A 15,978-nucleotide genomic window follows, 5' to 3' on the forward strand; every position below is an offset into this window, starting at 1 on the left:
AGAGAGGGCATGCTGTTAAGTGGTCTGTTCTAATCCCTTCTAGACCAGAACGCTGGAGAATGAGGTAGCTTTGAAGATGTGCGTCCTTGCAGCTCCTGTCTACAGGATGAGAATGGATTACTTTGCTAGGCTGGTTGGTCTCATTTAGCTACCACTGTTTACTTGTAGATTAATTTCTAAGAGGTGGTAAAAGGAAGATAAATCCATTATTTTAATGCTACACTACCTGGAACAATTCATGGTGTTTCGAGTTGGATATGTGTAATGAGGAGGAGCTTATACACCAAGTAGAGGACCTTTTAGGGAGGCCTGCTGCTTTGCATAAGCTCTTTACTGGAGTTTGTCCTCTGGCCTTTTTAGCTCTAGGGAAATCTGAGGGGCGTTTGAAAAATGGGAACTGGTTTGTCCTAAAAGCTGACTAGAGCAAGGGGGTTTATGTGTTGCCTGGCCCATTAAAGCACTCCCAAGTTGGATTTATCAGACGCTTGGGGGATTTGAATATGACTGGGTAAAGAGTAAGAAGGATGAGTCTCTACTTTCAGCCCTGTGAGCCTCAGCAGCTTGTTTTGCAACGCAGGACTCCAAGTGGTAGTCTGTAGGTTTATGCTTTTTCTCGCAGGGCGTGGAGAGATTGTGTTTATGGTGTCCTGATGAGGTAAAGAGTTTGGATCTAAGCCTTTAGTTTCTAAGAGGTAGAAATGGCTATCTTTGAAAAGTAAGACCCCTACTTAGGCCGCAAAGGAGAGACTCGAGGGTGCAGTGGTGTGGGCAAGGGCTAGCTAGCTACAGTATCGGGTCAGGTGCCTGCAGGCAGGCAGGAGCCAGGTTACAAGATGGACCCTCTAGGCCAAGTCTGCCATTCATTTTTCATCATGGTAACAGTTTCTTTTTGAGAACAAAAGCTATGCTTTTGCCACCGCATATGAGCAGGTTTGTTAAGTAGTTAATGCTTTCTTTTAGCTTCCATGCTTTTCATTAGGGTTGCAGATGCTGTTTCTGCTCCGGGTTGAAGCCATACTTTTGCCCCCATGCTAGACTTAAGAAAGCTGCCTTTGCCCAATTAACTTTTCAAACGTACGCAGCCCCCTCCCCACCCCCTGCAGGGGTGGGGGACAGAGGGGGCTTTCTCTAGCACCCCAGCTCTCTTGCTCTTAGCAGTTCAGATGCTGTCATGGTTTGCTCCTCCAGTTCACCTTCCTGACTTATCTTGGGGAAAACTTACTTTGATGTGCTTAACCTCTTAAGGTGAAGCTTAACCCTTAAGCGTTCGCAGAACCCAGGTGAAATGGGCCAGCCTGAATTTCCCAAGCAAAAAGTGCAGCCCTCCAAGAGTCTACTTCGCTGTTGCATCTCCCAGATTGAAGGCAAGGGAAGGAGACGAGTATTGCCTGACCAGCAGTCACAAGCTTTGTTTCTGCTTCCTGAGGCCAGAAGGTGAAGGCTTTGACTAAATAGAAAACACTTTGGTTTCATCCTGTTTGACACTTCGTTTGTTCTGAATTCATAGTGGCTTGCAATTCCTTTTACAGTTTTTGGCTGTGCCCAGATCTTGGCCAACGTTGGAAAAGTAAATCATACCTTGCTACTGTTAGAACTTCATCTTCAGGTAGGGTAACTAAACTTGTGTAGAAATGGTAATTCTTCCTAAAGGTTGTTTATTAGATTAAAACTTAAGCTATGTGACAGGTTTTCTGGAAATCTTAGTGACAATATCGGTATCAAACATGTGAAACTCCAAGAATAACGAGCACCTTTATTAGAAGCTTAATGTGACATGATGGTTGCAGATACACTGCTGACAACAAACTCCTATGCGTTTTTTTCAAATTAGTAAATCGGGCTAATCAAAGCATGTTTTCAAGCATGGATATATACAATAGACAAATTTGAGTTGCATACTGTGGATAATGCTGCAAAAACATTTTGCCAAGTGCAGGAATTGTTTGGATTATGAAATCATAACAGTGCGTACAAATAATCTTTTATGTCAACAATGTCTAGCTGCTCACATGTCTCTGCACCCCTCCCCAGATACAGATATATCTAGAATGGTTTGTAATATTTACACGGAGAAGCAATGTAAGAGTGATGTAAAATTTGAGACCTCTTTTTTATCAATCCTGATGTTTGCAAAGTCAGCTTAAAAACTTACTTTCTCTCTCTCTCTGCTTCTACAGTATATTCTATAAAGTAAGCAATTGTAAAGTAATTGAAGTAATCAAATAAAAGCAATCAACTGCAAGCTTGCAGTTGATGGGTAGATCTCTTTTGTACATGGTACATGTTAGGGAGCGAAGTATGTTACAGCCAGGGTAGTATACATGTTGTAAGTTCACTTAAACTTTTTGTTGCTGATTCAGGAAGAAGAAAACCACTGTTACAGTGGACAAATCTGTTATTGATCAGGACCACCCAGAAATTAACTTAAAATCCTAATCTGCGAGCTGAGAAGAAAGGGATCCCCGCTATACCTGTTTATTCCAGAGCTCAGTTTTCCAAATATTGGGGGGGGGAGGGAGGGGAGGAGAAATAGTGGGTCTTTTGTCTCCCAGTCCCCAAGCAAATATTGCAATTATTGCTGTCTTTAAGTTTGAAATCTTGCTTTTGGTTACTCCAAAACTATGAAAGGCTTCTGTTGCAAGGTATATTTTACTAGTAGGTTTCCAGGTTTTTTTAGATATTTGGTCATTATTGTAGTAGTAAAGTGTGGTTATCTTGCTACCTGGTGTTCAGCCAGTGCAGTCCACTTTTTGTTTTAAATGTGACAATGGACGCTTTATCTTCTAACAGCACAGTAGGTACTGTTAATGTACTAAATATTTTGTATTCTGCTGACAGTTGGGTTATTCTCAACCTCAATATTGAAAGCAACAAGACCATTAAATGAAAAGCCTAAATAAAAGGTCACATTTTCATTTCCAGGGGGTACTGAATCGCGATGGAGTGGCAAGATAGGAAACTCCTTCACGTGGCCACGTATAAATAAATTTCTGTCCTTGGTCCAACCAGAAACTCTTTTGAGACTGTCACGAATCTTGTGAATATTCCATACAGTTCCATGTAGCCACTTCATTCTCTTCTCATCTAAGGACCCACTAATTAATTTATCAATTTTAGTTTTGTGCACAATCTTAACTAAGCCATAACCCTTTCCCAGGAAAAAGTGGGTGTAGATTCTTTTCTTTCTGGTAGGAACATCTTTCATCTTGATGTCATATAAACGTTTCAGGGTTTGAAGGGCTGAGTTTAGAATTTCGTCTTTATCTGGACTAGGCTCTCTGTCTAATGCCTCATCTGGCCAGTACAGCAAGGTAAGCAAAAAATGGGCGCTTGCTGGAAACGCTCTTTTTCCTTTACAGAATCTTAGACTGAGCTCGCGAAGAGTTTGCAGTGGAAGAAGCTTGGCTGATCCTGGTGCCAAGCATGCTAATGTGATGTGGCACAAAATATAATTGACCAGATCGTTGTCTTCCAGCCTGTCCCTTTGTGGGTTTTCTGTGTAGAAGCTAAGGATCCTCTCTAGCTTTTCAGCTGACCTAGTCTCTTTCTTATCTGTTAAGAATGACAGGATATTAGTGACACTACCTCCACCACTCTTATAAATATTCATGCGTCTAATCAGCTGGCTCTCAGGGCCACCGTTGCTGTCCTCAGTAACTGATACTGAGATGAAGAACTTGGCATATACCTCAGACTGTCTTTTTAACCATTTTCTGGGATTATAAATTTGTTCTTCCTTTTCATCTTTTTCATCTTCCTCTTCCTTCTCATGGGTTTTATCTGTTTGGAAATAACTTAGGTCTTCTGAAATCCATTCCAGAGCATTGTACAGGTTCTGGCGTAAGCCTTTTAGGCGGGAGTGAAGCCTTCCCCATGTTTTTTCAATGTCTTTAGGAATGTAATCTGTGAGCAGGTATTTCACAAGCTCAGAATATTCCCCCTCTGGACTCCTGTGAAATACATGGACTGTGGACAAAAATCGAAGGAGACGACATCCTACTTCTACTTCTCCAAAATAGCCAGCGTTGTTCATGCTGTCGCGTTCTGCTTTTGCAGCCTGTTGTGCAGCCCTGAAGCATTTCATAGCCTTAAGAGCCATCTCTATCTTTTCAATGATGCTTTCAGGAGTGTCCTCCTGTGTCATTTTATCCACAGTGAAACTAAACCATTTCCTGTAGACTTGACCTTCTGTATCTAAAATATAAGAATCATGTGGCAAATGAAATTTTGCAACCCCTGCCCAATGTTCCGCATCTTTAAATTTTTCATTGTTGTAATGCAGTCTGGCAAGCTGTTGGGCAAAAAAGGGATCTTTTCCAAGGATTTCATATGCAGCTTTTAAAACGTCTATAGCTTTTTCACAGTCTTCAGCTTTGCAGACGTGTTCAATGAAGGGGGAGAAAAGAGTGTCGGTGTTGTCACCCCTGCTTCTTTTATCGCGTCGAATGAACAGATCTCTGATGAACTTTATGAATTCATCTCGTCCAAATCTGTTGCCAAAGAGCGTCTTTTCCTGAAGAAGAGTCATTGCGAGTTGACTTTGAGGTTCATTCCCTGAAAGCTGATGCAGAATTTCTTTTGCAACCAGACAGTGTATTATCCGAACAGATGAAATATAGGTGGTACTGTCCCTTAGTTCAATAAAAATCATTCTTGCTTGTTCACTCAGGTGACTTTTGAAATCATACACTCTTGATTTTCTTTCCGTATATACCCCTAGTCCCAGAAAAGCTTCACAGTGTGACAATGAAACGTATGAATTGGGTACATAAAAATTAAGCAAAGCCACGTAACGCATCAAGCATGTATCACGACAAGAACGGTCTATGTCTTGCAGTATGTGCCCTACAAAGTCTCTCACGTATGTTTCATTGAACTCCTCACACATCAGGACGAATGTAAGTATGAATTCTGGCTTGACGTCTTTCTGCTTCAGTTTTTCAAGTTTAGTTCTGAACAGAGTTTTCTCTGAGTCCGTCAGCTTGTGAGTGACAGCAACGGTGTCCAGTGGAGAAGCCTTGCAAAGCCTTTCAGGGTCATTGGATCGCCTACAGCACATGAGGATGAAGTAAGGTCTGGGGGAATTTATTTTCCTGGTTGATACAGCATCCATTAACTCATTCCTTAGTTCTTCTAAATAGTCTTCATCATAATCCTCAATCAGGAGGAGCACAGGAAGACAATGACTGATATCTTTTTCTTCATAATCTCTAAATGCAAGTGCATGCTCACAAACAGTTGCAGGTGAATACGAGGCTTTGATAACAGCACATCTTATGTCCTTCCGTCTTTTCCATAGAACTTGCCGTGCTATTGTGCTTCCACCACTTCCAGGATGGTGAAATATCTTTAGTTTAGCCACCGAATAGTTGAGTCCACTTCCTCGTAAAATGTCATCTAGGAGTTTGCTAGCATCCTTACATGCTTCACGTTCAATGATTTCCCCACAGCGTCTTTTATCAGCAAGCCAGAAGTTTTCCCAGATGATTTTTCTCCCTCGGTAAAAATTTTGTTCTATTTCTTGTATTTCTCTTTCAGTCAAAAGATCTAATTTGATATCATCACATTGATCAACACAAAGGATTTCTAGGGAAAACAGTTTCTCTTCTTCCAGTGAGGGCAGTGTACACAGGCCTCTGGTGGAAACTGGCAGGTGTCTGGGTTGTGCTGTGGAAGGCAGCAGCGCTTGAACGGTGGCATCTACGTGGCTCAGCTTCATACCCACAATGCTGCATTGTTCTAGTGTCTCAGTACTGCAGGATGCCTGAGCCAGATTAGCCCACTTCCTATAATTTTCTCTGGACTCTGCAATGCAAATGATGTACTCCGTGCCGTTCATCTCCGTATAGAATTCCTGAAAAGTGTCCACAAGTGGTTTCTGCACTGGTGATAGCAATAGGAAAAGCACAATGAAAGACCCCTTCGGCAGGATTTCATCACAGATACGAGTAACTGCTTTCTTAAGGTATTTTTTTTTTGTTCTAATCCATGTATTTTCATCACAAGGTTTTTCATCCCCGAGGAAGTCACTGCGGCCATTGCAGAATATCCAGCTGGTCTGATCAAACAGGCACAAATATTTCTGAGCGGGAGGGTTGCCAGTCTTACCTTCATTGGAAAAATCCTGTAAAAAATAAGACCTCGTTGCATGGTGCTCTTTGTACTTGCTATACAGCCCTGACACATTAGAATCTTCATCAAAGTCAAAGACGCAGAAAATGTTCAAGTGCATTAAAAAGTTGATATAGTTCAAATCATCCTTTTCACATCTGTTTGTGACAAGGATGTACCGTAGGGAATCATCCATATAGCTTTTGCCATCATTCAGTAGAATTGATAACTTTCTTCCTAAGTTTTGAGATCCTTCTGCGTGTACTTCTATGCTGGAGCGCTCAGCTGCTTCTCTTTGAGCATCCCTGTCTTGTAAACCCTTAATAAAAGTAGCCAGATCGTTGTGCGGTACAGGTTCAGACTTTGCTCCTAGTCTCTGATAGAGAGCGTGATCTTTTGTCAGGGTCACTTTCTGGGTGTCTTCATTGTATTTTGGCAAATGCACTTCAAAAAATTTGTCCTTTACTAAACTGGATGTTGGTTCAATATCAACCTCCACCACAAATCTTTGTTCCTGATCTTTTGAAATCACTTCAACAAAAACAGGTGGGTGAATACATTTCCTTGCAATCTCTTGTACGGTTTTGCAAAAACATTTTTCTATATAATCTAATGCATCAACGTAGTATTCTCGCTCTTTGACCTTTATGCCGATGATCTGGCCGTGTTTACAACCTCTATCCTCAACGCTGTCCATGATACCAAAATGTATGGTGCCATTTGTTCGAATGTTCATGCAGGCTGAAGCAAATCGTATCACTTCACAGGCAAATTTTGATTGCAGTTGATTTTTGTTCAGTTCTGCAGCAATGGCAAAAGATTTGTATTCATGGCAAGGAGTGATTAAACCATTGACTCCTGATTCTGGAGCAAGAACTCTGTCTTTCACGTATTTGAAATCAATATTCTGACTTCTAAATGGTCGACAGTTGCTGAGCTCTAAAACTTCATCAGTACTTTTAAGTTGGGTGTTCTTACTTCTCCTTTGCTTCTTGCCAGAAGTAGAAGCTGTGTTGTCTCTGCTAGTTTTATCTACTGGACCACAGCTGTCTCCGTTTGAAGTTGTTCGAGCAGGGGTGCTTCTGGGTTTTACTGGTTCTGTTTGCGCATCAGTTGTGTCAGACGTTTTGCCGCTGGCATGCTTGGCTTGCTGTGCATTTTTCTGTAGTTGCAGAAGTTCGTTTCTCTTGCGGATTAAGATGTGGATTTGGCCTCCTTTCATACCCATGCCTTTGAGGAAAGTCTCATCCAGTTCCATTAGCACCGGACCTGTCACTTCTTCCGCATACAGTTTTTCTACATATTCTTTCTTGATTCCAGTAGATTCTAGCCAACATCGGACATGGTTCTCATCCCATTTATTCACAGGTAATGTTCTGTAATCTACAAGTTAAAATTACGTATTAGCAATACAAACTAAAAACAGGTTAACGTGCTTGACAAGGCATTATAATCCTTGCAAAACTGGCCATGTTGAATGCTAGATTCTTTCTGCCAGTCACAGTGAGAGACTGTCTGTTGACTTCTCAAATATGTCAGTTCTGATGACTAAAAGCATCCTTAACCTTCATCAAAAGCAGTCCTAAGCAATGGTACAAGACTAACAAATTGGTGAAGCAGGAAACCATGAGGGAGGTTTGGAAATGATCCTCGAAGAGAGTAATGGAAATAACGCAAACTGTTTTTGAAGGGAATGATGTGATAAGGTTATCAGAACTGACAGGGGCTGAATTCTCTAAACCAGAGAGTTTGGGTAGATCATTTACCCCCTTGAGTCTCTTTATTTTCTGCTAAATGAAGCTGGCATCAATACAAACCATAAGATGATGTTTGTTAAGAGTACCAATTAGTTCCCCACTAGAGATGAACCCTCAAAATGCAGATATTAAAAAGCAAATTGCTACATATAAAGTGCAAATTTTCTGAAAGCAACACATACCCATTGCCTTTGATGAGGGAAATCCTTCTGTTACCGTACAAAATCCTAGAGGGGGAAAAAAATAACTGTCTTTAAATCTACAGTTAACATTCCTGTGATAGGTAAGTTGACTTATGTGTGCTGTTTTCCGAACCTCTCCCCACCTTTTCGGTCCAAAGTAGTTTCTGTACCTCTAAAAGCCTGGTCTTGCCAGCTACACTGCCCCTGCGTGCCCACGGTGTGAAGGCAGCTCTCTTGCTTCTGACGTGTGGGTGCAAAGGAGATGGGGTTTTGCTGGAGAAGCAGGCGCTGACAGCTGTGCCCATCTAACAGCTGCTTCTGTTAGACAGTGGAAGAAAGGAGCCCCAACACTACTGTATCCCCTGGGTTGCATAGTGTCTCTTGCTTTTTATTCCTCTCTCCACACTCCCTGCCTCTTGCTCCCTCATGCTCCCTTTTTTTGGTGCATGTACTCTCTCCCCCTCTCCCCTCCCTTTTTTTCCCCACTGCTTCATTTTCCATGAAGCAGTTCAACTTGCTGCCCAACCCAACAGAAGATTTTCGTTTTAGTGGGGTGGCCTGGCCTGATAAATGACTGCCTTGCTCAGGCTCCATTTACAGGGGTACAGAGATGGCCTGGGGCAGGGACAGCTGGTTCCATGCTGCAGGAGGAATCACATTAACTGAGCCTGCTCAGCGTAACACCAGGAATGGACGCTAGATCCACACACTCAGCAGGAACCATCCATGGGCTATGGACTAGTCAACAAGGGTCACAGCGAAAGATGGGGATGTTTCTTTTACTGTGGTGTGGTGTTTCCCTTGTTGTAGTGTGAAGCTCAGCTCTGTGCTGGTTCAGCAGGTGGCCGTAGCCTGGCCAGCTCTATCCCTGCAGCTCGTGGTGGTACAACAGCGACACTTGCAGCCTCTGAGTTCAAGCGTAAAAGGAGCAGAGTCACCAGTGCAGGCAGCGTAACAGGCAGTTGTGGGGCTCCGTGCAAGCTCCCTGCAACGTCCGAAAGTACAGAGGCTGTAACTGAGGGAAGGCGAGGAGCGCTCCCCAGGCCCGCGGCTTGGCAAGAGGTGAGTTCACCAGAAGGTGGTGGTTTAGGGAGGTACTGGCTCTGAGAGAATAGGGGGTGCTAGAAAATAAACTGCGGAGCAAGTGCCTAGCTACCGGTTAGGCACCTGGTCAGCCCTGCAGCAAGCTTGGGGGCTGACTGAAGCACCAGCACGGCCGGTCGCCTTGGCTGCAGCGCGTGGCTGGGAGGGCAGCCTGGTACAGCCCGGCGCTGAGCGTGCCATAGGTGTAAGCAGCTCCCACTGGACTAAGTGCAAACTGGGTCGTTACAACAGTGTTTGGAGACTGATTCCTGCTGCCATCCTGTGCAGCCTCCCCCGAGAAACGAGGCTAAAAGTGTCCCCAAAATACTGGCCTTTCAGTGCCTTTGGCCACCACCCTGCCTCCCCGGGCTGTGCTTGTAGGGTGCGTTGGCTTGCGGTCCCCTCCCACGCTTGTCTTCCTGCCAGACCCTGCCGCGAGCGCTGAGGGCAGGAGCGCTGATGTCAGGTGCCGTTTCAGGAGAAAACGAAACTTAACAGAGAATCGAAACTGGGCTGGAGGCCTCCAGCCCATGGGCAGTGCTGGGGAAACATGGTGACTGCAGAGCCCTATGCTGGAGGGGGGCCCGCGGGCCCCTCCTCCCCACCCAATTTTAAGAGCAGCCTGGGGTGGGGGGGGGGATGAGCAGCGGCGCTTTTGTGGTTTCCCCCCCCTCCCCCCCCCCCCCCCCCCGCCTGCACTCCCATGGGGGCTGGGGCCCGCTGGCTGCATTGGGGGTGGGGGGGGTGGGGGAGGGAAGGGACATTGGGGGGGGTGGGGGGGGGGGGGTGTGTGTGGTGTGTGTCCCCCACCCCAAGCCATTCAGACTTACTGCGGCCAAGCAGCCCGGTTTTCTAGTGGGATGCGGGGGGGGGGGCAATGCAGGAAGAGTCTCGCTTTTCCTAGGCCTGCTACCAGTAAAGTAACCCACCAGGCTGAGCGTAACCTGCTCCCCACCTCCCGCTTCCCCGTGCAGCCCAGCACTGCACGCAGGGCTTACCTTGCAGAGCCTGCGGGTACCCAAACTCTCTCCTGCCTGCAAGGAAAGTGCTTCCAAAGGAGGCAAGGGAGGGAAGGTGCTCCAGCCTGCTGCGGTGCCAGGCTCCTGCAGCCCGCTGGTTCAGCGGCACGGGCCGCAGTCTGAGCCCTGTGGGTGTTTCTACAGTGCTCCTGGGCGTCTCTTTGTATTGGCAATATGAAAAGTGGAACTGCTTTAGACATTACATTTTTGCGGAACCACCAAGTCTCCGCCCCCTTCCCTGCTGCTGGGTGATGCTGCCTTTGCAATCCAGCAGCCAAGCAGCCATCCTCTGCCTCCTGCACGGCGCACCCCTGTGTAGCTGCACCACGATGCCAAAACAGGACCTGTGTCAAGGTGCTTGCCGGAGCAGGGGTGTGGTGGTGGTGTATATTTTTTGGGGGTTTGGGGGTTTTTGGGGAGGGGTGGGTGTGTGGTATTTGTGTGTGGGTTGTTTGGGTTTTTTGGTTTGTGGTTTTTTTTTTTTTTTTTAAACTAGGCAGATCCAGCCCCACCCCACTTATTGCCCTCGATATCAAACTCCCTACTCACGCCCTGCCAGCTCACCAAAGTGGAGAGGTTGGCAGGGTCATGAAATGCCAGTGGCTCATCAGCTCTCTGTAATGCAGGGGCACAGATTGGCTCTGCTGGTACTTGCGATGTCAGACGCGCTCCCAAAAGCTGTCTTTCTTACAGGCTGGCTTTTTCCTGTAAACCACCTGGTCATTTGTCAACTTAGTTTCACACAAAAAAAATTTACTGATGGGTGTTCTCAGTCCTGCAGAGCAATAAAAATTTTTGCAGTGTGCAATTGCTCCAGGCATTTTGTCTCATCTGCCTCAGCCACCAAGCCACAACAAACCGAGCCCGGGCCTTCAAGGAGGCTCAGTGCTCACCCCAGCCGGAAACTGTGTGTGTGTTTCCTGCTTCAGAGCCATATCTTTGATTAGCAGGAAGACTGGTTTTGAGCAGGATCCTGCTCAAAACCCAGGCCCATGGAGGCAGGACGTGGCTGCTGCAGGCCCAGCCCAGCTGTAGGTGCGTTACCCTCTTCCCCTGCGCTGCGTCTCCAGCCCTGGTTCTGAAAGCTGTTCCTCCACACATGGCAGCAGTTTCCCCAGGCACGCATCGTCACTGAAAGTTGCGGGGCCTTTTAATCTGAGTACAAGTCTTTATTTAGTAGACTTATAAAAGAACTTTACATGAGAAGTACAAAAATATGAAATAGGCTTTGAATCTTCTTAGGTAAAACTACCTTTTTTGTTTCAAGCTTTAGAAATGTGTAACTTGCACAGTTGGCATCTTAGGTAAATTGCTGTCATACATTGTAAAACTAGGAAAAAAAATCTTCCTGTACAGTAGCTCCAGAAAAGTAGCTGTATGTACCCAATTGTACACATTACCGTCAATAATTTATTCATTTAAGACACAATGGCACAGTCATAAATTCCCAGTTTGTAATTTCTCCTTTAATGAGTTCCATTGAAAGATGCAGTATCACTTTCCTCTTCCAGTTGTTCTAATATGATTAAATATAAACACAAAACCGATTAAGAATGATTTGGCATGCTTTATACTTGTACCACTTGGATTTGATACCACTTTGTAGTAAAAATTAAATAAATATAAATATGTTAAATAAATATATTGTAAAAGAACACCCCGCTCGTATCATAGTAGAATTCAGCATTTCTTTGTCCTTTGCACACACTTAATGCTTTGTCACAGCTTTAGGGCCAATGAAAAGAAATACTGCATCTTTAAAAACACAGGCTCACCTGGATGTAATTAGCAACCCATGCAAACAGAAAATGGGGTTCTTTTTCAGCTTCAGCGCACCCATTAAAAACACTGCCTCTAATTTCACTGTTCTGTACATCTCTCATTATTTCCTATTCAGCTCCTTTTCTCCCCAGGACCCATCTTACCTCGGCTCTGCAACTGGTGACCTTTCTTTACAAGAAAGCACGGAACACTTGCAGTAGATACATCATTAGCCTCTCTGAGCAGCTCACAGCTGACATCAGTGGATTTTTCTGAAGTTACTTGTGTAGCTCTAGTCTGATACTGTGGTGAAGTCAAGGACTGTCCAAGCTTTTCTGTGAATACTGGTTGATGTTTAAACAATGAGGCTGATTTGCAAAGTAGGTAAACCTTTAACTGATGTTTTTCAAGTCAGCATTTTTTAGAACATCGTCATATCTCCTCAAGTATGAGGGACTAATTTTCCAGGGTAGTACTGATTAAACAGAAATGGTACTCTCTACTGGTTTTTGGATAATCATAAACGAGTCCCCTTACAATCACTGTGGTGTGCCTAATGCATAATGTGGCAGTAGTGCAACGGCAGGTTCTGATGATTTGCTACAACTAAAAGGCTCCTTTTGCAGATCCCAGTCCCTAGTAATTAGATTATTTCAATCGCTGTATTTTGACTCTTTGTAGTAAACCGCATCAGTTATAAAATCATGTACAGTACAGGGATATTGGGTGACGGTTATATCCAGCTTTTGCTCTCCCTTGTCACTGTCTTAAAAACTGCCTTGGAGTAACTCCATCAGCAGGGTTCATTGCTTTTCTGAAGTTACCGCTCGCTCCTTGGGCTCCTACTATCTCCTGATCCAGCGCAGGCAGAGGTACAAGGCACTTTTTGGAAGCTTGGTTTCTTCAAAGAGAGAGAGAATTCAGCTCTTTGATCCCACTTTTCCCTGCTAAAGGTAGGCCTGTTTCACAGCCCTGTGCTTGGAATGTTGGTCCCCGAGAAGAAAGCTCCACCCCTCTCCTCTCAGACAGCGTCTCCTGCAAGGCTCAGCTCTGCAGAGTCCTGATTATAGTAATGCTGGAACAGTCTTTCCTGGCAGCAGATATGCATAGCCTTGTAGGTATGTAGGAGCAGGTGAGGGAAACGAGCTGTAAAGTAACATACAAAATCATCTGGGATGGAGCCCAGGGTCTCCTGCACTTCGGGAGGCAGTTCTCTGTAATGGTGCTTCTGTAAAGGAAGAAAGAATAGGGAGAAGCTCAGTCAGAGGCTGTGTGTTCAAGGATCCTCTTTTAAAGAGAGCTGTCTTTTTCACGGACAAAGTAACTTCAGCGTAGTCTATGGTAAAGGAGCTCGATACCTGAAACAAGCTAAGATAGACGTAGGCTGGCAACAAACAGCAAATGGAGGGAGAACCATAGTGCGCGTGTTGCTTATGGAAAGAAGGCCTTTACCTTATTTCTCATTGCCCTCAGAAGATCCCGTACTGAGCCTCCTTTATAGGACCTGAATTTTCGAAGATCTGCAAAAGAAATTACAAGATTTCTTTTTGTGTTTTGATGCAGTTTTAGTTGCTGGCCTCAAAAGTAAGGTATGTGTGCCTACAGTCACATATCCTTATAGGTCTGTTTCAATATATAGACATGTACTTTAATTTGAAGAACTACTTTGCTGACAAGTAAAGGTCATGTGCCAGAACTGAGACAGTCATCCTTACTTTCCTGTCCTGGCAAACTGGGAACAACAGCATGTAACTCCTTTCTGCTCTGATAAAATGCTGTCCATTACCTGTCTGAAGGGGAACAGTGATGTGCTCTCTCCAGTCCATTTTCACCACCTCTCTTCCACCTCTTTCCAATTGCTTGACTATTGGACCATCTAACGATTCTTTCTCTATCCGGTCACTAACATCCTGGAAGAGACATGCCGGTTATTTCTAGTTTTATTTCCAAGCTTTTCCCAACAATTTAAAATTGCTGCTTCTGACCAATTACAGCCTGTCCTGATAAGGGAGTTGTGGTTCTGCTTCACTCTATGACAAAGTACAATACAACGCATTATCCTTGGGACCGGGATACAGAAGTTTCCAAGATGACGAGTTGTTTCACCATCTGCCAAAGCCTTTTAATCGCAGAGTAGAAGATAAGGCTGGAAAGAACTTCAGGTCCTCGGCCAGTTCCCACCCCACATGAGGATTAGGCGTGCGTATTCACTACAGTGGGCTACCCTGTTCTTGAAAACCTGCCTGGCAACATGTTCTCCTGCATTGCTACTGGAGCTGCTGGAGACCTTCCTCACTCCAGTTTAAGTGATAACATCACGTTCTAGCCTTGCTAATGAAGACCTTTGTTAAGACCAAGCCAATTTCTTAAGAGATAACACCTAGATATTACAACTTTCCTTCTTCATTCCTCACAGTACGGTTGTGGATTCTAGCGCCTCAAACATCCACAAAGCTCGGAGACTGAATTCCAGATTTGAAGAATGTCTACAGGAGTCCTTAGGACTGAAAGAATAGAAAAGGTCAACACAAACCTGAAAAAACTGGAGCTGTTTTTCTAAACTCCAAAAGAATGGGTGCTTTAGCACACAGCTGGCAGACGGACGTTTCTGAGGGTCCATGTTTATCATTTGCTCTATTAAATCACGAGCAACTATGTCTTCTGCAAGGAAAAGGGTGATAATTCTTAGGCTGTAGGGAAATCTAATGTTTTGTACTTTATAAAATCATTACGTTCTCTACTTCCCCCAACACGGTCCTGAACACTAACCCCACTAGCTCAAGTACTGCCCTCACAGATATGCTGGGCAACCAACAGAAAGTCAGAAGCGTTGAACCAGTGTAATTATGAAGGTCAAACATCAGCTCTTTCCTACCCTTTAAATACATGAAATAACTCTGCAGTCAAACAGAGATGCTTTGGGGTACTGATTCTAAGAACATTAGGAGCTTTACTTCAGGAATACTTTAGAAGTACAACCTTCACCGCTGCCAGGTTGGGAATCACTGTGGGTCATAGTTCTGTCATTTTTGTTGGTATTTGAACACCGATAGAAAGGTCACTAAACTCTGTAGTGATTTACGTTTACCGTGCTTTTCTTACCGTGCCTCCCTGCATTTAAAGACTCCAGGCTGTATGCACCCAGCAGAATGTTGGCTTGCCGCTGTAGAGATTTGCCAAAGGGATGGCTGCCTTCAGATACCACATAATAAAAGACACAGCCAGCTGAAAAGATGTCCACGGTATATGTCTGCAAATAAACAACCTTTAATAGCAATAACACTTTTTTTTTTTTTCTTCCCCTGAAGACTTTGAGCCATCATCACAGGGTGGTTATTTTGCATCTAAGAGCAGAAGAAAACTTTCCAGAATCACATATTCAGCTGCAAGCCAGCATGAATGCGGGGTTGGACTAGATGACCTTTAAAGGTCCCTTCCAACCCAAACTATTCTACAATTCTATGAATGCCCAGGCACCAAGTACTGCGTATCTTCGTCTGACTGCAACAACGTGCCACCCGTTAGTTGTGCTGCCTTCTCCGGGGGAGCCTGATGGGAAGATGAAGACTTACAGGGTTCTCTTTGCAGTCTTCACTCAGCATCTCTGGGGCAATCCACCCTTCGGTGCCTGGCACACCCGACCGACGGCTAAAGCTGTGCCTGCCCACCGCCAGCTTCTTGCACAGGCCGAAGTCTGAAATCATAGCTTTGACTTTCCCATGGGCGTTAGGCATCGAGATGAGGATGTTATGGGGCTTCAGGTCCCTGTGGACTATTATAAAGACCCATTTATCCACTCCAGGCAATCCCAACGATATTCGTCAATTTTTAATGTATTTGCATTGTAAACCTTTCACAAGGCTGAACCACCGTTCGTTAAATCGAAGTCCTAACCTCAAACTATTGCCTTTGGTAGAGGCTCATCACTTTTTTATTCCATCACCACTAGTCATCATGGTTTATATGGCTTCTATCCAAAAACTGCAGCACCCTGAACAAATGGTAACGACTACCTTATTACTCCAGCACGGCAAAAAGTTAGAGGGACAAGGCTGGTGCCAAAGG

General features: G+C 44.6%; 3 protein-coding genes across 3 annotated transcripts in view; 1 reads left to right on the forward strand and 2 right to left on the reverse strand.

The window, feature by feature from the left end:
* ZNF207 (zinc finger protein 207) overlaps positions 1-2,954 on the forward strand; it is a 27,359-nt gene extending 24,405 nt beyond the window's left edge. The window contains exons 16-17 of the transcript XR_012831554.1: positions 1,530-1,606; positions 2,923-2,954. The gene's annotated coding sequence lies outside the window, so the exon portion shown is untranslated. The remainder of the gene's footprint in view (positions 1-1,529; positions 1,607-2,922) is intronic.
* On the reverse strand, positions 2,526-10,154 carry LOC104029102 (sterile alpha motif domain-containing protein 9-like). The gene is made up of 3 exons (XM_075719980.1): positions 10,132-10,154; positions 8,051-8,095; positions 2,526-7,494 (listed from the first exon to the last, which is right to left on the reverse strand). Exons 2-3 carry the CDS (start codon positions 8,052-8,054, stop codon positions 2,813-2,815), a joined length of 4,686 nt encoding a protein of 1,561 aa, XP_075576095.1. The 5' UTR covers positions 8,055-8,095; positions 10,132-10,154; the 3' UTR covers positions 2,526-2,812.
* A 2,762-nt stretch (positions 10,155-12,916) lies between these two features.
* ERN1 (endoplasmic reticulum to nucleus signaling 1) overlaps positions 12,917-15,978 on the reverse strand; it is a 31,738-nt gene continuing 28,676 nt past the window's right edge. The window contains exons 17-22 of the mRNA XM_075720160.1: positions 15,486-15,685; positions 15,016-15,163; positions 14,447-14,574; positions 13,700-13,823; positions 13,366-13,433; positions 12,917-13,141 (exon numbers count right to left, since the gene is read on the reverse strand). Of these exons, the coding sequence (XP_075576275.1) occupies positions 12,935-13,141; positions 13,366-13,433; positions 13,700-13,823; positions 14,447-14,574; positions 15,016-15,163; positions 15,486-15,685 (875 nt within the window). The 3' untranslated portion in view covers positions 12,917-12,934. The remainder of the gene's footprint in view (positions 13,142-13,365; positions 13,434-13,699; positions 13,824-14,446; positions 14,575-15,015; positions 15,164-15,485; positions 15,686-15,978) is intronic.

This window comes from Pelecanus crispus, chromosome 12 (assembly GCF_030463565.1).
Source record: "Pelecanus crispus isolate bPelCri1 chromosome 12, bPelCri1.pri, whole genome shotgun sequence".
Lineage (NCBI taxonomy): Eukaryota > Metazoa > Chordata > Aves > Pelecaniformes > Pelecanidae > Pelecanus > Pelecanus crispus.